Source organism: Populus nigra, chromosome 2, assembly GCF_951802175.1.
Source record: "Populus nigra chromosome 2, ddPopNigr1.1, whole genome shotgun sequence".
NCBI classification, from domain to species: domain Eukaryota; kingdom Viridiplantae; phylum Streptophyta; class Magnoliopsida; order Malpighiales; family Salicaceae; genus Populus; species Populus nigra.
The window spans coordinates 46,698,073-46,725,266 of record NC_084853.1 but is presented as its reverse complement, the minus strand read 5'-3'; the positions used below and the strand labels follow the sequence as shown (position 1 = coordinate 46,725,266).

The window sequence follows — 27,194 nt, the reverse complement described above, 5'->3', positions numbered from 1 at the left end:
AAGAAATAATATGGCCCAAGGTTTAGACTTAGGGTTTATTTACCTAAAATGCTAAATAATGTCTTCCACTTTTGTTCTTTTTTTTGTTCTATATTTATGGCTATTCTTTCACATGATAAGTTTTATTTTCATCGTTTTTCAAGTCTAAAATTATTTTTTTGAAAAATGCTAAAAACGTATGAAAAAATTAATTAACAAGTTGTTGTTATAATCATATTTATATATCTAATTTCTTGATCCAATCTGATTTTTTTCCCATTTAAACTTTATTCTTTATCAAACACTAGGATTTTGTTTCATGTTAGCCAGGTTGTATTAAAGTAGGTATTTTAATTATTTTTCTTTAACTAATTATAATTTACCTATTATATTATAACCTTAAAAATTATATAATTAAATATAGAAATATAATGAATCATTATTATATGTCCAATTAAATTTTATTATGTTGAATTAGTGGCGATGGCGACGGCATTATTAAAACCCGAAGAGTCCAGTAAGGCCCAAGGGTGCGAGCGTGCGACGCATGTTGGCTCTTCGTTTCATGTCCCTGTCTTGTCATTGCAAGTCTCTCCGCACTGACTTCTTGTCCGCAGTTAAGTTCTAACAAAACTGTCTCCGTCGCTGTCCTTCTGTGTCTCTCCTCCTCCTCCTCCTCCCTTTTATTGAAAAGGTAATTCCTTTCCTTCTTCTTTAGAAGGAAACAGTAATGTTGTTTGTATGCAGTAAAAGAAAGCACTTATGACGGATAACAGTAGTAGTCGGTGTAACCTCAAAAAGTCCATCGATGTTGTTTGTATGCAGTAAAAGAAAGTACTTATGAACAAATTTACTGCCTCTCTTAATTTTGGAGATTTATTGTTGTTGAATTGTTGTCGTTGTTCAGCTCATTCTTGTTAACTTCTAATTTCTAGAACTGCAGTAAGTTCAGCAAGTGAAAATGGGGGAAGAAACATGTGAAGATTGCAGAGGCTGGGAAGAGGAACTATACTGGACTCATTTCCAGTGCACCCATTTTTTTCAAATTCTCAGTGCTGGTTCTGATCATCAGCTTGTAAGTGTTCTTTGCTATGATCATTGATCCTATTTTATTTTTTTGGGTTTAGGCTTCCGGGGTTCTCTCTGATTTCGTGTTGTGTTTTTGTTTTAGGCTTTCAGGGGTGGTTCTGTATTTTGCTTTATTAAAAGAACTTTATGGTTTCTCTGGTTTTGTATCGCAATATTTGCATGAAAAGGAGCTGGAAAGTCTTGAAATGAGCAGCATATTCTGCTCTTGCCATAATGTACTCAACTCAACAAAATTTTACTCATAAAAAAAACGTTTCTTTACTTGATTTCGTGGTCCCTTGCCATAAGCGTGTAATCCTGCATGTTGATATGCGTAACCTGATTCACATCTTAGTCCTCCTGTCCCTTAATTGAACCAGGTTGTGGATATTCTTTTCCCTCTAGCCCCCGTGACTGTTTTCTTAGCTTCCTTGTAGACTTCATACGCAGATTTTAGCACTTGGATTCTTGGGCTATCCCATTTTGGCCTTAATAAATTTGAAGTTGTAGAAACGTAAATGTTCATGTGATGTTATTTTACAACTAATATTTTTAACTTTCACCAAGGATATGGAATGTTATGTGATCATGGCCGACACATTTTTTTATTCATTATGCTAAATCATGTTTGACCACATTGCCTCTTTTTGTTTAAATTGCAGCCGATCCCTGAAAAATTTTCTAATCATTTGAAGAACAAACTGCTTGAAAACGTGACTCTTAAAGGTCCTAGTGGCAGCACATGGCAAGTTGAACTGACTACAGATGATAACACCATGTTTTTCAAACATGGTTGGGAAGAATTTGTAAAGGACCATTTTCTGGAGGAAAAGGATTTGTTGATCTTTAAGTACAATGGGGAGTCATATTTTGACGTTCTAATTTTTGATGGACAAAGCTTCTGTGAGAAAGCAGCATCGTATTTTGTCAGAAAATGTGGGCACCGAGAAGGCGACAGTTTTGTCCAAACAAAGAGGAAAGCTGTAGAAGATTCTGTTGAAGTTACTAATGCCTGCCCCCATAATGGTCTTGGAGGCACTCCAGAGAAATCTGCAGATGGTTATATTTACGAAACACCTGTAAGAAACAGTGTGGTCGCAAAAGCTATTAACAAAAAGACTCGGAGGGAAATCAAGTTTAGTAAGCCTATCCAAACTAGGAAGAGAGTGAGATATGAAGGACCTTCTTCTACTGCCGAGGAAATAGAAACCAAACCTGGTAAGTCCTAGTTTCTACGCATAATGAATGAATAATGGCTCACTGCCCTTGGGCACTCACTAGACTTGTTCGCATAGCAATCTACTGGTGCTCTGGGTATAAGAAGTATTGCCGGTTGATCCAACACCTTGCTAAGCATCCATCTTCTAAGCTTGCCTTACTAATGTAAAATAAAATAAGTTGCTTGCCTTTTCTTTTTTTCTTCATTGTTTGCTACTCCTTTTGATTAACTGACTTTGCGTTGAAGTGTATGGTCTTTAATGAAGTTTCTTTGCGTTGCTAGATGCATAGAATTGTGCAGTGATGGGATGCCTTGCCTCTTAAATTGTTATGGTTTGTTAATGAATCAGATGTCCAGCATATACCTATCGGCACGGCATATGTATCAAGTAGAAGGATGGTAACAGAGCAAGACAAACTCAATGCATTGCGGTTAGCACAAACAGCACAAACCAATGAGGGCTTCGTCGTGGTTATGAAACCCACACATGTATACAGGAAATTTTACATGGTACAAATATCTTTTTCAGTTATTGCATGTTCGAATTTCTCGCTATTTTATCTCCCTGTGCCTGTTTCTTTTTATCCAGAGGTAAGTGTCAATTGTTTCCATTGTCACTTGTTATACTTGCTGTTCTGCTTCATTCAGGTAATCCCTTCAGCATGGTCAACTAGACATTTCAGAACCCTGGAAAAAAAAGTTGTGATTCTTCGTGTGAAAGAAAATATATGGAACACCAACTTCTTATATTATAAATCCAAGAACAGTGGAGGTCTTTCTTCTGGGTGGAAGAGTTTTGCTCTGGATAACAATTTACAGGAGTTCGATGTGTGCCTCTTCGAACCTAGTGGCACAATGAACTACTCTTTTGTCTTGGATGTTAATATCTTTCGTGTTCTCTAGCAAACTTGTCTTCTGCGGATCATCAGGGGATGAAGCTAACTCACACCTGTTATCTGGGAATGAAAACTACTCAAATCTTGTTTCAATTGAGTTGTTGACCGATGTAGAGTTTTAACTAAGCTTCGTAGTATTGTAAACTATAACAACTGGTGACTCGTGTTCAAGTTTAGTGTAAGGTTGGCTATTAGAACTCATATTGCTGGTTTTCCATGACGACTCGTTCATCTCATGATCCATGCAGACCATATGTATATAGTTAGATTGCTTCTGTTCTGTTAAATCTATGTCGGGCCTTTGATGACCTGTACTTTCAGTTATGATGGGGGGGATTTGCCTTCTGATTAGATTTCAGTTGAGGTTGTATCCAGTAATCAAGGCAAAAAAGAAAAGAAAAAAGAAAGGGAAAGGACAACACCTGAATAGCTTTGCCACGCTCATCTTTCACTTCCAATTCACGAGTGAGAAGAATTTGTGCCGTATCAATGGAGACCTCTCAAAATAGCTTGGGCATGAAAGAATGGTGGGCTGTATTTGCCCTCGTTCACAGCTATGTGTTGCTAGTTCATATACTGGGTTTAGGGGAAAGGGGCCAAGGGCTATACCCATTCAAGTCTCGAACAATTAATTATACATTACGGGCTATTATTTCGACAAAATAGGTGCCAAGTCACGAACTCTTTTATGGGCTTGCATGGTCTACAGGATACAAACGGTAGCATCTGTATTTGCGTCTTGTCGGCTCTAGTTCCCTTTCCCCTTATCGGCCTTCAATAAGATGCTTACCCATTCAAGAGTCTCTTTCGAGCCTAGAAAAAAGATCCACTTTTGGGTCGGCTCCTATATCTCATCTCAATTATGTGTCAGCCAATCATATCATTTCTCACCTTATCCAATTTCATCCCTTTACAAAAACTTTCCTTTGTGCCTTCCTCTTCTTGTTTGCAAGCTTTTCCAATCCAAGATACAGGTGATCCCATTAACCGCTCTACTTCATTCGAAGGTTTCATAATCTAAGTAACCTCTAACTTGTGCTCATTGCAGACATGGCAACAACAGCCGCTGCCTTTACTCCTGCAACAATCACTGGTGCAGTTGTGGATTTTGACAGCAAGATCCCCAAGAGAACGAACAAGGTGGTTTACATGGGAGGAATGAATTCTTATGGGGGTCTTAAAGCCCATAACAGTGTGCTTTCTCTGAACATACCTGTGTCCACTGAGCAATGCTTTGCAAAGGTGGTTAGCTCATTGAGAGCAGCATCAAATGGGAAAGGAGGAGGTGGAGGCGCACTCTCCTCTCAATGCGGCGATGCGGGTGAGATATTCAGGATCGCTGCAATCATGAATGGCCTTGTTTTGGTTGGGGTTGCTGTTGGGTTTGTACTCCTCCGAGTTGAAGCGTGGTATGAGGAAAATGAGTGAGTCTTTTGTTTAGTTAACTAGCGAAAGAATTATGCTCGGCTAGAGTCGCTAGACATTGGTTGATTTGTCAATCTTTTACATGTAGTGTATAACTAAATATATTTGCTTCAAAACTTCTGGCATGCCTTGTTTTAGAAGTGAATCAATGTCCTCCTTTACCCGAGAAAAAAAGATGATCAATTACCAAGTAATGCGAGTTTTGTTATCATCCTGAACAATCAAGGCTAAAGTCCCATTTCATGGTATTGAATTAGTGAAATAAATGGATGCCAAGGCTTCAATATCAATCCTTCCTCGAGTCATATTCGGACAAGCAAGTCCCAAGAAAATATAGACAGCAACTGATTCCATTGTGTTTGAATCACTAATAAAAAAGCGCTGCTAATTTTTTTCTGCGATTGCAGATAACGGAGTCACAGTGGAAGTCGATTGTTTCTCAGTAATTCCTAGAGGTTACTATAGAAGACACTGCAATTTAAAAGCAACACCACAACCTCCCGGGGCAAAACTTGGCAGTGATAATTGACAGTAATATGATCAAGGAATTCCTTCAATATGCTTCAAGAGCTTTTCTTCAGCCAACTATCTGCTGTTGGAGAACATACTGGATTTCCTCAAGAAGAGGGTCTCTGACATGCAGAAAAGAGTTGCCAGCTAATAAAAGCCATCACAAGAGATGTGAACAGTTCAAAGCCTACAACCTTTGGAAAATGCCACCCCAATCCTCCTCTCAAGTAGCTGCAAAAGCCATAATTTAGCAAAATAGATGAAAAACTAAGCTCTTCCAGATGCACAAGAGTGAAACCATAAACATACAAAACACATGATGCTTTCTTTGCTAATCATCCTTGGGTTGTAATGAAACTATAGGATGAATTTCATTACACTTGCAAAAGAAAATAGTTTTCAAGGAGAAAGGATATCAGACTTCTAAAAGGGTTTTAAGAAATATTAGATGCATGGACCTAGTACCATCCAGTCTCTCTGATTTCAAACACACTTAAATTGTTGGGTGACTGTTGAATCTAACACATTCCTAAATTGCTATAAAGTTTTAATTTAGATTGTGTAAAAAAAAAACACATGCACAGACGACCTTTTGGCCATATGCTATGAACAACAGGTGAGTAGCAGACCTTGTAATGGATGGCATGGTGGCCACAATTCCTGCGCATGCGTATATGATGGGAATCAAAGTCTTGGGCTTATTTTTCCGAAGCCACATCAGAGATCCCAAAGCAGCAAGGGATATACTTAACACCTGAAATTCATCGAAGAGAAAAAATTCCACAATGAGTATCAGACACGTATAATCCCATTTTTATTTTTTTTTCTTTTTAAGTTCCAAACTAATCTCAGCAAATGATATGAAAAGTAATAAAAGAGATAAACAAGAAAATAGACGCACCAGGTTTGCATTTGCTTCAAGGCCTTGCAGAATGAAATCCCATGTGAATTCTAGTCCTCTAGCTCCCACCCAAAGAGGTGCCAGTCTATGTAAAACAGAATCAGCAAAAGCCCACCCTGCAAATGGGGAAATTGTGTTGTTAAGTTAATGAGGATTAAGATCGCATAACCAATGCCAAGCGAAAAGAAAAGGACGATGATGATTTCATTCAATCCGTTTTTCAAGCAAGCATGAAGAGAAGAGATTATGACGATGCACAACATATATAAATATCGGACCCTTATTATATTCCTTATCGTTTACATCATCACAAATCAGTTATAGTTTGATAAATTTTTGTGTAAGAAAATCCTAGTGGTTTGAAGAAATTCCCAAGTTTTACAATCAACAAGAGGAAAGGGTCAAAAAATGTCCATAAAGAAAAAGAGGAAACAGTCTAAACACATACACACCCCCTTTCTTCTTAAAGAAGTATACCACAAGTTGAGGCCATAAATTTTCAAAGAAACTATAGCAAGATATAAAAGAATCTCATGTAGGATTATGGGGAAGAAACTAACAATCAATTTAACATTAGAAATCAGCTTATTGTTTTAGGGAAAAACATGCTGCCATTCAAATGAAATGACTCAGACAAGTCAAACTCACCAAGTCCAACAGCTTGAAATTTATGATTTTGAGATATGTTCCTGTGAGTCAACTGGGTCAAGGCAAAGTAAAGCCCAGCAACATCTATAAATCCAATCAGTGCTTTCAGTAGTTCCTGCATATAGGTGGGGTTGGTGACAAGTGATTCACATATCAGAATGCACACGTTATCAGAACAGAGAAGAACATTTGATAGTAAGTGGAACTAGCACGAAAGGAAGGTTCATTTACACGTTAGACACCTCACGAGTCAAATTCAACAAAATGATGAATTTCAAACAAAAAACTAGCGAAAAAAACATCAAATTCTACATCATTTGATTTTTCATACACCAAACTTGATCAACAGCCGCGAAAGAATATAGTAATACAACAAAAAGCTTCTTCTTTGTTCATCAATAAGTTTGTTTACAGAAGGGTCTTCATACCTAACCATATAAAATGCAAGGGTCGACATAGAAGCATTTTATTTCCACTCTAACACCGTCCGGCCTTCTTATATATACATCAAAACTCAGCTAATACAAAACAAATATAAATTACTCCATCTCAACTTCAAAAATGTTAAAAATAAAGCTATGTAAAGAACCTGATACGGATCAAAGCTATCATTCTCGGAAACCTTAAGAAACGTTGCCAAGCAAACCAGCTGCAAACATACATCCAAGAATCTAAGCTAAAAGACACCAACCTTAAATTCATAAAATAAAAATAAAAATAATTCAAGAAATTACAGACACTAAGCAACTCTACAAACCTTAACTAGAGCAGTTCCGAGATAAACAAGAGCAGCTTTAATAGAAGTACCGAGCGTGTCATACTCGGACCTGCAAACATTAAATTTCAACAAAAATTAATAAAAAAAACAGAAATTATAATGGGTTTTTCAGGAAGAAGATTATTCGAATCTAGGAAGGTTCTTTTCAGAGAGAGGAGTACAAAGGAGTGGCGGAGTAATAGACGGCGTGGGGGCCGAAGGTGAGAATCGCACAGTTGAAGAAGTGAAACAACGTCATCTCTCTGTTAACTTCTCTCTGTCTCTCTTCGTCTCGGAAGAGAAGTGAGAGATCCAAAGTGAATCGAAGAAGAGAGAAATTTGGAACAGAGGAGGATGAACAAGCAATTCACGGAAATACCACTCGGAGCTGGGCTTGGTTAAAGCAGAGATAGTGATAAGAGTTAGAAAGGAGTCAAGGACCTGCGTGTTGGGCCATTTGAGCAATTAATTCGACTAGTCTTGGGCTTGTATTTTTCTTCATGTGAATCATTGGGCCTCTGACGTTTCTTGGAATTGATGGGTCCAAAAGAGGGCCCATTTAAAGATGGGCTAAATTGCTTTGGGCTTTTGAAATCATTTTTTGTATAAAAATCCGAGACTCTTTCAGTATCAAACACACCTTTGCTATATTTGTGAGTTCCCACTGGATCATCTAGGTTTACTGTAAAGGTTGCACATGCATAGCCAAAGAGTCGGTCCAATATTAAAACCCAAATGTTTCGGATCCTCTTTAGCTTTACACGAGGCACAAAGTCCCTCAATAATAGAGTTCTATTTTTTAAAAAACTTTTTAATATTAACTTAATTGGATTGAAACCAGTTTAACCAAGTTATAATTTTTTTTATTAATACGGATGTTTGAACCAACTTGTATGCACCTCGACTAATCTTATGGGTCTTAAAATTAACAACCATATAAGTTTCTAGTACCTCTGAGATTTGTAAAACTCATACTTATAACTTTTAAAAAATAAACTCAAATCAGGTTATGATTTAATAGTATTGAGTCGGGTTAATATCAAAACCAATTCATCTTAAAATCTATTCTAGATTAGATTTCAAGTCGTACATTTTTTAAACCAATCCACCAATCAAGCCGAGTTTAGCAAATATAGAATTGATTGAATACATGACCGTGATGCCCAGGACATTGCTACCAACCATAAACTATTCTTGTTCTGTATACTGCCAGTATTGGAACTTGACAATGCCATCCCAACTGTATCACACCAGCTACCGTCTAATTTTTCCTTCTAAAATCAGATTCCAGGAATGTCTTATATCCCTAGTCCCTATCTTTGTTTGAATAATTAATTTCTATCTTTTACTATTCATCTTTCTCCAGTTATTTTACTGCAACCTCCTCTCCAGGTTCCACTTGCTTGCAATCTGCAAAATGTGATCCTGTCACGTGTTATTCGAATTTCTCAATTGAACTTTTCCGCTTGTTTTCTCTCTCAAAGTCTCTTTTTTTTTTTAAAAAAAAAAACAGGATATTTTGGATTAGCTTTCCCATAAGAGATTTAAAATTAAAGCACTTTTAAAATTCTTTGATTTTTTTTAAATTATTTTTTTTAATGTTTTTGGATAGTTTTTATATGCTAGTGCTAGAAATACATTTTAAAAAATTATTTTTTTATTTTCATATATATCAAAATAAAAAACATTTTGAAAACAATTGTTATCATAATTTAAATACTATTTACGTTCTTTGACCCAGAACCAGACATTTCCATGACCTGAAAACCAGCCTTTACACATGGTTGATTTGCGCCTTGCAGCCCGTGGTCCCAACAATTTTTTGTTGGCAGGATGGTTCAAACTCGAGACTTGAAGAGAACGAACCCCAAACCCCAAGTAATAGCCGACAAGACCGACCTCTTCAAGTTCTCTCAAAGTCTCTAAATTCCGAGCACATTTTCAACCTTATCGTAAAGCTTTGATCGTGGCCGGTAGGTCTTTTAGTACGAGAACAACATCATAACAACCAATTTCTTTCTTCTTCAAAGAAAGATTTTTCTTTTTAACTTGGACCCATAAAAAAGAACCATGTTCATTACTTTTTTGTTTTCTCCAATGGCCCATATGGATTTGGACAAAACATTCTGGCTAGAACGAAACTATATATTTCCAAGCAGAAAAGGCGAGTTCTATCCCTAATAATAGTACTCGACATATCATTTTCATATTCATTTTGTTCTAACAATATTGTTAAATGAGAATCATTATAATTAACATAACAAGTATTGTCAAAAGGGAATTAGGTATGGAGTTCAAACCATTATTATATATGTATTCTACGTCAGGCAGAAGTTTTATTCCTTGTGAAAGAGAAATCTATAGGGATTTATTTGTTGATGTAGACATAAAGGGATTCGGTTTCTTCTCTATATATTCCATGAATGAGGAGCTTTGAGTGCTTGACAATTGACAGGCAAAAAGGGCATTCTCTCTATCAATGTAAGAAAGGGTCAAAACAAGGAAGATATTGGGGGGAGATGCATAATTGAGCTTTGGACAAACTATAAAAATCTAAGCTTGTGGTCCATGAGACAACTATCAGGAAATGAGAGTGCGACAGAGTCACGAGAATATTACTAAACAGGCACCTTCCTAAACATGTAGAAATGGAATTGATCAAGGAAGCCAAAACAAAAGATAAATACAAGGGGAGAGTATGCAAGCGATTGGGATGGGAATATCTTTCCATAGCACTCGCTACAAAACTCGGTTTCAAAAACCCATTTTCACCATATAAGTATGTGCAAAAGTACATTTTAGATAATCTACCATGGATAGAAATCTAGGAAATTGAAGATGATAGAAAATGACAAATACTAGTTTAGTAGCAACTTGAAGACACAAATGCTAGGATTCAATTTTAGTTTTTGTTTCAATGATGTTCACCAAAATATTATATAGTCTCCTCCCTTATGGCCTCCTCGCATATTCCCCAGTGAGAATACCATGGCTTCAGGTAATTTCAAGTAAAGCATGGATTGATCTATCAGCTCATTAGAATTTAGTGGGACAGTATTAAAATTAGTTTAAATTGAAAAACTTCAACTCGTCTAATCAAAAACTTCAACTCGTCTAAAAAAAAAAAAATCGAGTTGAATAACTCTACGTTTCAAGCTTTAGTGCCCAGTCTGCAATTCTCAGCAACAACTGATTGGAGGCACATGCTCTATTCTGGATGTGGGTCCTGCGATATTAGGTACAATATTTTCGTTTGCAGTGATCTCGATCAATTAATTGATCAAGAGGGTTGCTGAATTTAGAAGCTATATTACACCCCCCCCCCGTACGCACACCACTAGTAATTATAAGTAAAACACAACTTTCTTCACTCGACGAATCATGCACCAGACATAACCTCTCAACTTTTTGTTTTTTCAGAGATTGGTTCTTAGACTTTTACAACATACGGCCCGGCTCGGCCCTGTCTAATTTAATTTTCATGGCTCCACTACTTGCAGTTCCTGCAAAAGATTAATAAAAAGAACTGTGCATGTACCTTCTTCTCTGCATTAAAATTCCAATAAATTAAATTGATGTCGAAGAGAATGGACTGGTCTGGTTATTGATGTTGGCAGCAGGAGTTTGGCACCTATCCATCACCTTCAATTCACTCAACCCGGTGAGGATATATCGGGGCTTTCAACGTAGTCAATGTACTGTGGCAGTGGGAATGTAAAATTTGTGCCTGTTGTTCACATCTCTCTAACGAAATCTCATTTTCATCTGAGCAACCCCGTCCGAGGAGAGAAAAATTGGTAAATTTTCAGGGGCAAAGAAAAAACAACCCTTCTCTAGCTACAGCTAAACTAGTATAGTTATAATACCTTACTCAAAACTTACATAATAAATCAGGTAAACATATCTAAATTTTAATATCTAATAAAAAAACCCCTGTTTTTTCTATTTACAGTTTTCCAACTACATTCTGAGTCGCAAAACACTGCATCAATCTGCCGACCGACTGGGACATTCCAAGATGCAAATCACTGGACCGACCGACCAGGACATTCCGAGTTGTAAATCACTGGATCAATTTGCCGACCGACCGGGACGGGTTATTACACTACTAGTGAGTAGTGCCAACTAGGATCCAATATACATTAAATGGCTTGACTGACCTTGTAATTGCTGCATAGTCTTATAATTTCATTTGAAGTAGAACAGCAATAATTATCTGTGGCTAACATTAATAAAATTGACTGGATGGGGTCGAATGAGTCGTAAGATTCATTGAAGATATTGTGTATGTTGTCCCCACCCTTCAATTATTCTCTTGCTTCTCTCCTATTTTTGTACCCTTTTTAAATAAACAGTCAATTAAGTAATCTAATAGGTCTTGACTCTGCAGTAGCCTCGTCCTATGTATCTTTTTAATTGTTCACTTGCTAATTTAAAACCTTGATTGGGGATTTTCCGTAATTATATAATTTGAATTTATTTATTTATTTTTCATTTTTGCCTTAATTTGATAGAGAATTTAGTTGTTGGACCAACTCTTTGGAGACATTTTTTTTTCTTTCCTTTGGGTTTTGACCCCATTAGTATCCAACAAATTAAAACTCACTCTCTGGAGATTAAATAATTTGTTGTCACTTTGAATATCGGTGGAGGCATATATATATATATATAGAGGGAGGTATCTATGTAAAGTGATGTTGGTTTGTACTGTGTTAATTTTTATTTTTTAAATTATTTTTTATTTAAAAAATATTAAATTAATATTTATATATATATAAATAATTTTAATATGTTAATATTAAAAATATTTAAAAAAGAACATACAAAACTCTTAGCACTTAATTCAAAATTTGCTAGAAAAATAGACAGGATCAATAGGTTCCGATCGAGGCTGTCTGACTTCGTTCTACTTTAAACCAATTCATTGCAGATAAATTGACACCTTTGTACTTTATCATAGGTATATAATTGCCCACTAATTGCTTGGGGACGGATGCCCTTGCCTGGTCCCTGAAACTGCCATGCTGAATTTCTGATCATCTGTTCTGGTGGCGCGTGGGTACCTGTGCATCTTCATTTGTGATACAAAACATTGCTTTCAATTATGCTCCTCCAAAAGAGTGTCAAGTGCCCCTTTAAGTTCACCAATAAATAGCTTTTTTTAGTATTTTGAACCGAGTTTGGACCATGTAGTAGTTGTTAGCTGTTAACATTGACAGCCATACGTCTTAATTCTTTACTATTTTCATAAGGGTATCTTTTTATCTTGATTTGACAAATACCATAATTATTAAACTTGATCAATTTGATATGTCAGTATGTAACTTGTTGGGTTTAAGCTTATTCTAGCCATATTTTTTATTTTTTATTTTAAATAGTAGTGAATATTGACTTAATTAAATTTGAATGACTTAGTCAAACACATTTGATATTCAATTGAGTCTATTATATTGCTTCTTTTTTTTTAATTTTTATTCAAAATGATAATATTGTTTCAATTTAATTTATTTGAAATGTTGTTTCACTAAAACAAGAAGATTTAGGATTGACCCAACCAATCTATTACCGGGATTTTACCTGATCCGATAACAATGGGTAATACTCCTAAAAATTAAAGACAAAGAAATTCTTCCGAACCTGCTGCGAAACAATCTGGTGGTGGAGGGAATTAGTAAAACCATGTTTATTCCATGCATGTCGTGGAGCACGTCAGCCTAAACTGCGTTGATTTCGGTGATTCCATCCTTTTTTATTTATTTTTTTCTTTTTTGTCTTTCTCTTCGATACTCGAGGAGTGGGAGAAGGTGAAAAACCAAGTTTCAAAGCAACCCTGCCAGTATTCTGATCTCATGAATCACCATGAACAAGCTAATATTCTTCCAAAAAGGCATATAATTATTTAATCGTATCAACAGACAAAAAATGGGTTTGTAGTTGAAGTCATCATCTCTGCTCAAAACCAAAAGTGAACGCTACTCAATTGCTGTCCAAATATGCTCATTAATTAGGCAACTGATCATATAAGAAAAATACCTGACACTTTAAGTATTAAACAAGGTATATATCATTTTCTATATATATAAATAGCTACTCATCGCACGATAATTTATTTCAATTTGTTGCGATTCAAGAATATTCTAAATGATTTCAAAGATGGATTTTATTTCAATTTGCACACATATGTCTGTCCTTGCTTGGTCTGCACTGAACAAAAACCCATTCAGCCATGTTTCAGTAATTAAAAGGGTGGTATATGGGGAGCTAGGTGCCTTCATTACGAATTGCTGGTCATGGGTACCCACTAGCCTAAACTTTAGCTTAATTTTGTTGCAATGTGAAAAAGAATGGAGTCGTTTTCTGGGAAAGATATAAAATCAATGCAAAAGCTTTTAAATATAGTAGTATACGAGAGAGAGGTGGTGCATGGGGGGTAGTTCTTATAAGACAAACACATGGAATATGGAATATAGCCGTAGCATTTGACAACATTACAAGAGATCCATAGAGAGACATGTTGAGCGGATATTACCATACTACAAACTGATTATTCAGTAATCCGTATAAAGAAAGATAGAGAATTTATTAGCCCGAATAAAGTAACACAAGATGTACAAAAAGATTTCATTTCCCGGTGAATCTAGAGCGCATCAGGCGCTGACCATGGCTTCGAAAACTATAATTTAGAAATGATGAACACTTTCTAGTAATCATCTTGTTGTTATTGCCATCAAATATTCCCATAAACAAACAAATTATGAAAAGCAAAGCATGGGTTTTCGAGCATAATCAAATAGAGAATTCAGCATTTTAAACGGGGGTTGGAGAAAAGTAAAGAAAGAACAAGAGAAGAGAACAAGAGAAGAGACTATATAACCTAGACAAGGTCACGTCCATAAGTCACGTGATGGGAACCCCATGTTGACGCCGAGGAATATGGTATGTTTTCCTTTCTTATACTATATTTCTTCCACGCCTGGGGAGGGGCTCCACAGCTGGGTTTAGCCATGGAATATTTGGACATGGAGAGGGAATATTGGAGGTAGACAGATTAGACAAATACTACACGGTGGTCATGAATTGAACGTTAGGGCTGCACTCCGTTTTCCATTTCTCGCCTGCCACGCGCCTCTTTAATTTCTAAATACCAAGCTTAATTTGCCGTGCTCTATACCCACCAGCATTTGTTTTTATGTACTCAAATCATGCCCAAAATTTAATGGTTAGATTTTTTTGTTTGTTTAATTACAAAGCTATTGGACTCCTAATCAAATAAAGAAATAATTATAATTAGCAAGCTAAGTAGTGTTCTTTTTATTAGATTTGTAGTGCCAGCTCTTGTGTGTGCTCTTTTATTGCTAATTCAAAAAACAATTATCTTGAATATAATTACTTGAAGAATATTATTGATATATACATTAGTAAGATCGATTTTTATTCAATCAATGAATTAGTAATTAGTGTCCCCAGAATCATACACTGGATACTTCTCCGATCGTTTAGATTTCCGAGATCCACTGGTAATATTAATTTTCATTCGATCAATGAGTTTTTTTTTTTTTCTGGACCAAGGCCCATCACTTATTATCCAAAAGGAGGATTTTATTTTTCATTTTCCCATTACACAGGCATACTCTATTCCTCTCCCGGTCACCATTTGTTTTCTCATTCTTTTTTTCAACGGAGAAATCTTATTTGAGTTTGATCATACTGAGGCCACTATTACACAGATGAAAGACTTTTGATCTGTCAGCACGAAAGTTAATTAAAATTTTTTATTAAACAAAAAGATTGACTCGATTTTATAACAAATCTCCTATTCAAGTTAAAAATTATTTCTAACCAACTATTTCTATTTTTTTTTAGTAAAAGTTCAAAAACAATTTAAATAATTTGTAAAAGTCATATAAAAATTAACCTCACTATTACCACTAAAGCAATGTTTTTAGAACCAAACTAGATAAAGAAGTAGTTAAAGAGTTGGATCGTGGGTTTTTTTTGTTCAATCAATGGTTTATTGGTTCAACCAGTGATTCAATGCAATATTCTAGATATGTTGTTGTTGTTGATGATAAACTATACTCGTATTTCTAAAAAGAGATTGTATCTCAAAAACTGTATACATTACAAAAATCATAAATAAAGCAAGAGGGAGCCACCAAATAGCCAAGTAAATTATGTGATGATAGCTCCATTCAACCCAACAAAAGTACCCACAGACCCAACATCATAGTAATATTAATGTACAAACGCAACTGGCTATCTCTTGAGTGATAGATTCAACTACATAAACTTGATAGCTAGCAAGAACTTCTACATGATTATAAATTTGGAAAGCAAAAAAAACATAAGATTTAAGGAAGCCCGCGTGTTGTTTTAGGAATAGAAATATTAAATGAATCATTTTATACATAGACTTCAATTCTTGTGATCTTTGATTTTACTATGAAAAATATGAGAATCCCACAAAAGATACTATGAATTTGAGAGGTTTGTTATTAAAATGATGGAGGGTGAAGATATAAAAACCAAACCGATTAAAATATAGAAACTATGGTTATTTAACCCGATTTAATGGATAGATTTAAAGATATAAAATATAACCTTAATAAGGTTTTATTTTAATTGTTTTAAATTCAACTTAATTAAAACTAGAATGACATTAAATTAACAATCTTATTAAATTGAGAACTCAACAAAGTCAAAGCTAATAATTTAAAAAAATTAAAATAAATTTGTTTTAAACAAAAATGATATAGATACATACGAATATAATGACTTGCAAAATAATCTTATAATTCAATGATCCGATCCTATTTGTTTTTACGTTTCAAAAGTATTTTTAAAAAAATTTGAAATTTTTTTATTTTTTTCTTTATTTCAATTTAATATTTTTTTATGTTTTTAGATCATTTTGATGTATTAATATCAAAAATAATTTTTAAAAAATAAAAAAATATTATTTTAATATATTTTTAAATAAAAACATTTTAAAAAATAATAACTATCATACTATACTATGAAAAAGATAAACATGAGACCCTAAATTCTTCTATTTATAAAAGAAACTACATTTTTTTTCCTTATAATCGAAGCAAACAAAAGCTCGGTTGGTCGTACAATAATTTTGACCCGGGTTTTCATGGGGGCATTAATTGGAGAAATTAAAGCGCGTGGGGTATCAACTTTTTTTTGGAAATTTAAAGGGAAAGTGGGTCAGAGAGAGTTTTGCATGTGGGTCTGCAACCCTGGTGTCGCCGGACACCCTAGCCACTCTGACACCCTTCTTCTCTCACAATTCCCCTTACCGATTTCAATTTTAATCCCTCCTACTAGACTAGTATATTTTCCTGCTTGAAAGGGCCTTCTCACGTGTACAGCTCGATATTTATCGACAATTTAGTTGCTACGTGCGCACCGAGGCTAGAAGAGACCTAAAGAGAGTCTTCCCCTTCCTCCTCGTGGCTTATCTTGTGTCCATTGTGAAGTCGGACAAAAGACAAACACTCGATTGACTTGACTCGATCGAGCTGGCTAAATAATGGTCGGTTTAGGCAAAGGGAATTAAGATTGGGTTGGAACTGCTAGAGCAAATTGTGTTTGATGTTTTCTTATGCAAGTCTTTGCAAATGATCAAAACCTTAATTAATTGATTGTGCTATTCTTTTTAGAGGAAGGAAAGGGATCGGTCGTGCTAATCCTTACTGTGTCATGATAATGACTTGTATTAATTATTTAATTAAGTTTGATAAATTTTCATTGACGTCCTCAGAAAGGAACATCTAGTTCTTAAATTCTCGAGACATTGTTTAGCTTTTAATTATGTTTCTCTTAATTATTAATTACACAAAAGATAAATGCAGGAAAAATTTATGATGCATAGGAATAACTAGTGGTGGCATTTAATTATATATTTTACATGAAGGAGAGAGGAAATCAAATCCAAAATCCATTTATATATATATATATATATATATATATATATATATATATATATATATATATATATATAATGTTTCCTTGTAAAGTATTTTTCAATGGTTAAGGATAAAGTGGTGGGGGAGGTATTGGTGGTTGTGGTGATGGTGAAAGAGAAGGTGATTGTGAGATCACAATGGTTGTAAAGAGATGGTGATAGTGAGATGAAGGTAATTGTTAAAATATTTGGATGATATTGTAATATAGATTATTATTCATAAAATATTTTGTAGAATTTCATGAGCGAAAAATATTTTTTCAGTAAATAAACTAAATTTGAAGGTTGAATATAGAATAGCTATATATATTGAAAAGTTTTCTTGTAAAATATTTAATGGAAAACAAAAATAGAAAAATATTTTCTGAAAACAAACATGAAAAATCTAGAAAATATTTTCCAGTAAAATATTTTATAAAAGAAAGACTCTAAAAATAATAAAAATATCTCAACGTAAACTTTCTTTCCTCCTTGTATCTATATAATTTTTTTAAAAAAATCCAGGAAAATAACTAATGCATAAACTTTCTAATAAAAGAATAAGCATGGAAGAGGCCCTAATTGCAGCTTTTGAACAAGAATTGTTTTCATTATTATTATATTTTTTATTTTGGGCCTGCCAAATAAAACAGGAATATTCTCATTGAAGCAAAAGCTCACGAAAATCACCATTGATTAAATTAAAATAAAATCTAAAATAAAAATCTTATAGAGGAAACATAAGGAGGGAGTAGCTCTAGGGAATCTGAAAGGGTCACGATCCATCAACGTATAGAGATGGTGAGAGCTAGCTAGAAAGAGAGAGATAGAAAACAAAAAGAAAAAAAAGAAAAAAGAATTCATCATCAATTAGACTCACTCAATTCCCTTCCAATAAACCTTGACAGTACTTTTTTTGTTATCTCAAATTCCATCCATTTTCCCTGCAAACACCACCATTAATATATCCTCTGCAAAGCTCCCTTTTATTCATTGTCAATTATAAAAGTTAAGGCAAGAAAAAAGGTCCCCTCCTCCAGCTCTCTCTGAAGAAATGTCTCTGACCTTTCTGCATCCTTAAATACATAACTTTCTCTTTTTACAAACTTTTCATCTAGGCCATCATCCCCGGAGAGACTGTGTTACTTTCTCTTTTCGTTCACCTTTTTTTAATCTCGATCTCTCACTACTACTCTGATCACTCTCTGCGATGCCTTCAATCACCTCACTATTTATACTTCTTTCTCTGATCTTCTATTGGATCAACCCTAGAGTGATCCTACTGAAAGAAAGCTAGCCTACTGATCATTTCGAATTCTCTCTACTTTAACATTTCTATATATTCATCTCTCAACACCCATGCAAATCATAAGGCACTCATGATTTAATCATTATATAATCACAACGACCCATTTTCTTTTCAAGCTGCTTATCCCCATAGCTCTTCCTTCAAAGATCTCACCTATTCACTTGCTTTCTGTTTTACAATTTCCTTATTTGTACTATTTTAAAACTCTTTCATTCTTTCTCCCTTGTCACTCCCAAACCTGGCTTAATTTGATATATAGATCCCCGTCTTCTTCATGTTCTCAAGTTCAAAACACATAATTATGAGAAGTGTATCACCTTTTCCTGATCTTTCACTGCAGATCAGCCCGCCATCAGTGGAAGCTAAAGAAACGGGCTATGATGGAGGATTAACAAGAAAAGCCCTTTGTAGTGATAGGAGCTCAACTACAGATTCTGGTAGTAGTGGAAGTGATTTAAGCCATGAAAATGGCTTTCTCAATCAAGAAAGGAGTTATAATCTTGGTCCTAGTGAACCAACTTTGAGCTTAGGGTTTGATATGGCAGATTTGAGTTCTCAAACACTTCAACTACCAAGAAATCTTAATCACCACCACCACCAACCCCAAATCTATGGGCGTGATTTCAAGAGAAGTGCAAGAATGATTAATGGAGTGAAGAGAAGCGTAAGGGCTCCTAGAATGAGATGGACCACAACTCTCCATGCCCATTTTGTTCATGCGGTCCAGCTTCTTGGTGGCCATGAAAGTAATATTCTTAAAAACTTGCACTCACTAGTACATTTCTGCATCTGGAGTTTGTTTCCTGTGTTTTTCCTCTTCTTAATTATTTGACACGATAGTAGAGATAATTTGTTGATATAAAAGAGAAGAAGTTTACACCTTCTCTTGGCGAATATTGTTACAGGAGCAACACCAAAATCAGTCTTAGAGTTGATGAATGTGAAGGATCTTACCCTAGCTCATGTGAAGAGTCACTTGCAGGTGGGGTTACTGTGTTGAATCTGCATTGCCTTGAATTTGTGTATTTGTTAGGAGATTTTCAAGATTTTTCAACTTTGTTTTAGCACTTTTATCGTTACATGTATCTGTGTATTGCTGTGACTAATTCGTAGTGGGGAGGGAAAACAAGGGGTAAGGACAAAAGGGCATCTCTAAAGTAATCTTAACAATGTGGACTTTTTCTCATTTTTCCTGTGGGTGTTCATGCAGATGTATAGAACAGTGAAGAGCACTGACAGAGGATCAGGTAAATTATATTGTCCTTAAGAACTCGATATTTACTCTCTTCCGTGAAATAATTGTCTTGCTAGAGAGAGCTTGGTGATTCAAGTGTGGCCAAAAACTCTATCATTAATTTGATTTACTATTTTCGAGTTAAAAAAATAGATGTTGTTGGGATCTGACTGACTGAATTAATCAGTCCATATATGAATTATTTTTCTGAGTGTCTGATAAAGCTGGAGCAATGGTTCAATATATGATGATTGCAGGTCAAGAGCTGACAGATATGGGTTTGAGCCAAAGGGCAGGGATTCTTGAGGTGGACGCTTTAGGTTTATCTAGTGGAAAAGCTGATGCCAAAAACCTTCCTCAACCTCTCAATAATCCACCACCACCACCACCACCATCACCACCACTATCTTCTACACAAAAAAATCAAAGGTCACTTGTGCTTCTCCTTCCTCCTTATCTATTGTTTCTTCTTTTGTTTTTTCACAATAAGGTGCATCTTATCATCTAAATTTTTTTAAAACGGTAAAGTACAATTCCATATTCAATGAATGCATTAAATCAACGCAAACATATATACATGCACGCATTCACACAAATACCTTTGGTGATGAACTTCAATTTGGTCCAACATGTTCTGTCTTAGTTATTCGTGTAGACAATAGGTTTCACTAATAGAGTCTCTACTCAGATCATAATTAATGAAGCTTGCCGAGGGTTTCTAGGTTAAGTGTATGATTTACGTACGTGTACCTTTCATAGCAATATATACGCGCCCTAGCATGCTCTTCATCCGTTAGATTATGAATGTTTCTTCATCCCAATGTATGTAAAAAGTCAAGGGCTTGGTTGCAATCTCAATGCTACTTTATTCTAAGGGTTCTTTGGTTTGGTTTCCAGTGCACAACTCAGAACCTCAAATAGTCATGTTAACGTTTATAGTTCCCCGAGTCATAATATTTCATCGATGGCTGGATTCTGTTGACTAATTCCCGTGGACAATCAATTCAAAACCAGAAGACTGACTTTTGCTTCCCGTATTTGAATCTTCAGTATGGATTAATATTTTTTTTTTCTGAACTATACAATATATATGACCTTATATATGTTATCTTACTCAGGACATAAGAGAAATAAAGCAAAAATAAAATCAATCCTCTCTTCAAAAATTATACTATGTAGTGAAATTGCTTCTGTAGTAGTAGCTGATAACATAAAAGAATGATTTAACTTCTGAGATATTGCAGTAACTTTCACATCTTCTTGTTCTAAGAGCTTTTAATGCATATTGTATTCAACTTTGAACAATTTTTCTCATTGATTTTCCACTGCACATCAAAATCTTCCAAGTAGGTAGCCGGATATGCATACCTAAATCTCAATTGATTATATCATGATTTTTTATTTCCTCACATGTAGAAGGAAAAGAAACGAGAGAAAGGAGACAACTTTTTGCCTACAATTATTTGTTTTAACGTATTCACTAGTAATAATTAAATATTGATTTCTTGGTGATTTTTTGAACAGAAATTCAGGGCCATCATCAATGGAGGGAGATGAGAAAAATATATCAAGTCTTGAGGCTCTGACATATGTTAATGTCGAAGCACATGACCATTCTAAGGTATATGACTTAATCATCAAAAACAAAAAATTCATGGATTAGACACACACACACACATCAAATATCTTCCTAATTAACTTCTAGCTGATAATGTTATCTGTTTCTATCCTTAATTAGGAGGACGGACACACGGAAGCCCTCCACATGGCTGCTAATTTGAAGGAGAGATTGGACTCTAGCTCCTCGTCATCTTCAGATATGTTGCTTAACCTAGAGTTCACCCTTGGAAGGCCAAGTTGGCAATTGGACTATGCTGAAACTACAAATGAGCTAACCCTTCTCAAGTGTTAATTAATCAGGCTAACAAACTATGAATTTATAATTTATCTAATCCTCCTTTTAATGGACCACATATCTACTAATCTTTATGCATCTTCCATGTTTCTTGGATTCTGTCTCAAATGTGAAAGGGCGGAAACAAAAAAAAAGGAGACAACTTTATCATATGGTTAATTAATTGTGATAATGAGATTTTCCTTCCAACGGGATGCTCAAAAACCATGAATTAATTATAAAGTAGGAGTAGCTTTCACCATGTCCTAAATCTCCACCCATCATCGTTAAAGGTTGTGCGTATATAGCACCTCTTAATCGAAGTGCCTAAGTTCTAACTGTCGGGATGTCCCTTGACTTAACATATCAGTGTAGATACAAGGTGTAAATATATTAGAATAATATGTACATATGCCTAGTTTATTATAACAAGAATGTAGTTAAAAAATAATTAGAGTTTAGACATGTAATATGAACCTATAAACTCAAAATAAAAAAAAATTAAATCAGTTACGCTTAAATTAAAATAAAAATGATATTTACTTTTTAAAACACTTTAAATTAAGTAATGAATCTTTTATTGTTTTCAAGTATGAATCATTTATCTTAAAGATTTTATTGCTTTTTATTTGTGCAACTAGCATGTATATAATATACCTTTCAAGATTCCAACAATAGCATCTTGGTTTAAATGCATTTCTAAATCAAGATCTTTGAACCAAAAAATATAAAACTCAAATATATCTTTACAATATGAACTTAAGCTCTAGATTTTAGTAGAAAACTAAAGCATAAAATGAGAATAAAACACTAAAATATAAGATAAAAAAATGTATAAAAATTTAAAAAATTCACATGTTAAACTCTTCCTTCATCCCTTGTGAAATTTAAAAGTTAAAACATTAAAATATTAATAAGAGTTAATTTTTACCATTATCAATCATTGATTAACTATCATAAATTAAAAATTAAATCTAAAAAAATTAAAAGTTCTATGAGCAAAAACACCAAGAAAATTTTAAAATTAATATCTCAATAATTTTTCTCCTTGAAACAAATGTACAACAATTCTCACCATCGACATATACATATTATAATTTTGGGACATGGTCTAGTTAATTTGTCCTTGCCTGTCCCATGCCATAGTACCCACGGAGGGTCAGGATTGATGAGTTACTTGGAGAAGAGACATCATTTACTTGTATGTTGAGTGTGCAATATTGTTCCGTCACCGGTGTATTTGACCTTTGATCGAATGTAAAAAAATAACCTGAAAATACCTAAAAATTCCCAGGACCCATTGACCCGATAAAATCTGTCACAGTCATTGCCATCTTCGAGCGATGATACTGTGTGCAAAGAGGGGGGCCAAAATGGACTACTGTGCTATCCTTTGCATTTGCGTGTGCTAAATGTTTCTGCTTCCTTGAACGTAAGCTTCTTTTTACAAGGCAGTACTCAGCAGCAACAACGAAAGGTTTAAAGTTTGAATGGCCCTTTTGTATTGTGATTGATCCATCGAGGAAACAAAGCTTCAAAAGCATGCATGTGCATGTACTGATATATTGTCGAATGTCAAGGTGTATATGTATTAACTGTGCAGGCACGTTAGCGTTGTTGACGTCTTCTCCTTCGACGTAGGTGTGTCTCTGGGACCATTTTTAAAACTTGAAGCTACAATTTATCGTAAGATTTACCTAAAATCCACCCAAAAATGTCATAAAAGTTAGAACAGAAACAGTTAATTGCTAACAATTACTTGTAGTGTCTTATTGTCAATCCACAATGATTGATGCTGTGTCGCTTGTTTTGAATTTTGATTGCAGACAAGATGGAGAACAGAAAGTATATAGAGACTAAAAAGATGGAACCTTCTTTTCGGCTTTCTCATCCACTCACCCATGCGCACGGTGCACGTCTAGCTCCCAGTTGGGATTAGAGATGGTGGTGGCATTGCCATTGTCAATTCGCCATCACCTCAACTTCACATTTATTGTTTAGAGTCCAAAACTGACTGATGAGCTACGGCAGGACCACCACGTCGGCAACAATAATGTGGATGTGGATCAGCTACGCCATTTTAATATCACCATTTGGCCCATGACTCCTTGATTCATCTAGTGGGTTAATCTATACGAATATTTTGGACTGACTTGGGGGCCCAGTCTTCCCTTTTCCTATTTCCAGCCTTCTTCGTCTTTGACCATGTGCACTTAGGATCGGGGTGGGCTAACATATATTTTTTAAAATATTTTTTTTATTTTAAAATATTTTGAAATAATTTTTTTTTATATTTTAAAAAATTATTTTTAATATTAGTATAATAAAATGATCTGAAAATATTAATTAATTTAAAATAAAAAAATTAAATTTTTTCATCGTTTGCTCATTACAGTTTATGCAGGCGGCAACAAAAAATTAAAAAAAAGCAATTCAGGGTAACTGCAATGCAGCTAATTATGTCACCGGGGTGAAAATGATAAAAAAGAAAAAAAAGAAAAAAATATCATTTGTTAATGGGATAGCGTTTGCATTTTATTCAATTACAGTGTTTGATTGATGTCATTGTTTATAGTGTTTTTTAAAATATTTTATTTAAAAATAATTTTTTTTTAAATTTTTTACATCAACATATCAAAATTATTAAAAAAAATACTAAAAAAATTATTAATTTCATATTTTTTCATTTTAAATACATTTTTAAAACACATCAAACTCATATTCATAGTAATACCAAACAAACTTATAAAAATAACAGTTTTATTAACCAAAAAATTTATATTTTTTGTACCAAGTCGAACACATAATTATGTTTTTAATATTAATTTTTTATAATTTAAAATAATAAATTTTTTATTTACAAAGACTTATTTTTATTTATTTTGTTTTAACTAAATATATATTTGTTTTTAAAATTCTGATAAAATTTAAAAAAAAAAAACAAATTAAAGAAGAAAGCGTGGTCCAACAATCATCAAGGGGGGTTGTCTCTTGCTTGAAATTTCTCTTTTGAGGTACCTACCTACATACCTACCTACCTATAGGCTATAATAGCTCAGAAACAAGCAGCCCAGACAATGCAGACATTTTGGTATCCTCCTTGAATTTCTACGACCCGCATCATTACTTGATATCTTGTAATAGATCTTGTGACAGAATACGTGTGCCTGTGTTTGCCTCTCTAATTATCTTTTTGTCCCCCCATCTTTCTTCCACCTTCATCAGTTTAATTCACTCTTTCAACGTTTCTTCCTCCTCCCCCCCTCCCTCTTTTCTCTTTTTTCTTTTTTAAATATATTTTATTTTTCTCCTTCTTACACGTTGGACCGCCATAACCATCAGACGGAAACCTTGGTTATCAAATCGGTGGCTCGATGGATTAATTCAGTTATCTATTAATCTAGACCTAACTTGCTTTTAAATTATTTGGAGAGTTGATTTTATTAAACTTTTAGTGATTAGGTCCATTAACCCTCGATCTAAGTGGGATTCCATCGATTTTTTTAAAAAAATACATTTGTATTGTTTTATTAAAAAAAATTGATAAATTTAGTCAATCTATCAACTCATGAGTTGGCATATCCAACTCATAATTTAGATAGTAGAAAAATTATAGATTGAGTTGATTCAACTATCGAGTGAAATTCATGTAAATTAAAAGAAAATCTAGTATAAAATAAAATTAAGAAAGTGCATTTATTAGAATTTGCAAATCAGAAAATTACTATATTTTTGTCCACCAAAAAATGCGTTACAATATTTTCTACTAGTCAGTTAGTAAAACGGTATTACACATGCGCTGCAATATTATGATTGTTGTGAGATGTTTTGTGGCTTGTGGTGTCTTATTAACTGATGACCTAAATATTTATTAACCTTAATCACATAAGATTACTGTGTGGAGCAGTCATAAATTTTTTTACCTATATCGCGCAAATAAAGCTGTGGAGGCACTATATTGCAAGAAAGATATATATTCAGTGGCGAGACAAGTAAGCCCTCGCAGGTGACGTGATGCCATACCTCCAAAGTGTGTTTCTCTAAGTTATTATTTATTTTTATATTTTAAAAGTATTTTTAAAATAAATTTAAAATTAATTTTTTTTTATGTTTTTAAGTGATTTTGATGCACTGATTTTAAAAATAATTTTTAAAAAATATTAATAATAAAATATTATTTTAATACATTTCTAAATAAAAAATATTTTTATTTTTATGCAACTGCAGCTTGGTTTGGTGTTATGGGCCGAGCCTCGCCACACATGAAAGGATAGCTTGATATCCTGGCTTTCTTTGGAGTCAACTCCCATCAAACCCAATCCTTTGGGCTAAAGCCCATCAAATCTTACTAAACAACTTTGCTGTTTGGGGCCGAGCCCCACCACACCAGACTGTACAACTTGCTCTTTGGGCTCTGTTTTTTTTTTTTTAATTGGTAATTTGTTATTATAAGATATGAATATATTTCCTCTTATTTGATGGAACAAAAACATTATGTTCTGGCTATAGTCAAATGTCATTAAAATATAGCTCACTGTCGAAACAAAGGCAGGCAATTGTGGGTGAGTTGTAAGAGAATGTTTTAACTCTTAAACGCCTTATATTTTACACTGTCATTAATTTAATGATAACTCTCCACATTGTGATTTTCGCTAAATTAGTAGCTCACATGCATGAGCTTTGAATATAGAAAAGAAATTTATTTCCTAGATTTTATTGCATTGCAGTATCTGCAGCAATCAACCTGATGTAAAGAACATAGTGGCATGTTAAAGTGGGCATGATCCCTGCATATCAGTCATGTTTGCCGACCAGCTCTCACTCCCCAGGTAGTACCTATGTACCTATGTTGTGAAGAAACTGAACCCACTGACCAAGAACAATGAACCTTTATGTATAGCATCATCTTACAAGATTCTTTAATCAAATATACTAAACAAAGTCATTGTGGATCAATAATTATAATGTCTAGAATAGAGTAAACTATTTCACCTAATAGTTTTTTTTTTTTTTTTTTGATGCAAGATTGAGTTGAGTGACTTGATGATATCGTATGCATTTCAACTTCTCTTCTCACTTTGCAAGAAGTCATCTGTCAACATGTTGGTTGGAGAAACAGAACAAATTTAAATCCTTACTAAGAGTGAAATGGGGATCGATAATTTATTATGAAAGCATACATCAGAATTTTCTGTTCTCATAGATACACTCGCTCACAGGGGCAAGCCATGGCCCTTGCCACAAACTGTTAGGAAGTGGCCTGCTTCTTGCTGAATTTAGTTGAATTGTTGTCTGGAGGTGGCTTATAAATTGACTGGGATGTCAGTTTCACAATTGTGCATCTCTCTATAGAACATGGATCCTTCTCCTCAATTAATTGCGATTGCTTTGTTTTTTCCATG

At 34.3% G+C, this 27,194-nt stretch overlaps 4 protein-coding genes across 6 annotated transcripts; 3 read left to right on the top strand and 1 right to left on the bottom strand.

Annotated features, from left to right (window-relative positions):
• The first annotated feature begins 562 nt into the window (after positions 1-562).
• Positions 563-3,382, top strand: LOC133682556 (B3 domain-containing protein REM16-like). Of its 2 annotated transcripts, none has more exons than XM_062105943.1 (5): positions 563-673; positions 923-1,054; positions 1,710-2,265; positions 2,616-2,776; positions 2,915-3,382. In XM_062105943.1, the coding sequence occupies exons 2-5, from the start codon at positions 941-943 to the stop codon at positions 3,167-3,169; spliced, it is 1,086 nt and encodes a 361-aa protein (XP_061961927.1). In that variant the 5' UTR covers positions 563-673; positions 923-940; the 3' UTR covers positions 3,170-3,382. The 2 variants fall into 2 exon arrangements, with proteins under 2 accessions (XP_061961927.1, XP_061961926.1); XM_062105942.1 differs by having other exon boundaries at positions 564-673; positions 915-1,054.
• Positions 3,383-3,980: 598 nt separating this feature from the next.
• Positions 3,981-5,539, top strand: LOC133682558 (uncharacterized). The gene is made up of 3 exons (XM_062105946.1): positions 3,981-4,136; positions 4,211-4,586; positions 4,995-5,539. The coding sequence occupies exons 1-3, from the start codon at positions 4,025-4,027 to the stop codon at positions 4,996-4,998; spliced, it is 492 nt and encodes a 163-aa protein (XP_061961930.1). The 5' UTR covers positions 3,981-4,024; the 3' UTR covers positions 4,999-5,539.
• Positions 4,867-7,796, bottom strand: LOC133682557 (uncharacterized). Of its 2 annotated transcripts, XM_062105944.1 has the most exons (7): positions 7,586-7,795; positions 7,404-7,473; positions 7,236-7,295; positions 6,647-6,761; positions 5,999-6,114; positions 5,727-5,851; positions 4,867-5,328 (listed from the first exon to the last, which is right to left on the bottom strand). In XM_062105944.1, the coding sequence occupies exons 1-7, from the start codon at positions 7,660-7,662 to the stop codon at positions 5,205-5,207; spliced, it is 687 nt and encodes a 228-aa protein (XP_061961928.1). In that variant the 5' UTR covers positions 7,663-7,795; the 3' UTR covers positions 4,867-5,204. The 2 variants fall into 2 exon arrangements, with proteins under 2 accessions (XP_061961928.1, XP_061961929.1); XM_062105945.1 differs by lacking the exon at positions 7,236-7,295 and having other exon boundaries at positions 7,586-7,796.
• Positions 7,797-18,144: 10,348 nt separating this feature from the next.
• Positions 18,145-21,871, top strand: LOC133681707 (probable transcription factor KAN4). Its single transcript, XM_062104815.1, has 6 exons — positions 18,145-19,410; positions 19,570-19,646; positions 19,875-19,911; positions 20,156-20,327; positions 21,423-21,519; positions 21,637-21,871. The coding sequence occupies exons 1-6, from the start codon at positions 18,939-18,941 to the stop codon at positions 21,808-21,810; spliced, it is 1,029 nt and encodes a 342-aa protein (XP_061960799.1). The 5' UTR covers positions 18,145-18,938; the 3' UTR covers positions 21,811-21,871.
• The last annotated feature ends 5,323 nt before the right edge of the window (positions 21,872-27,194 follow it).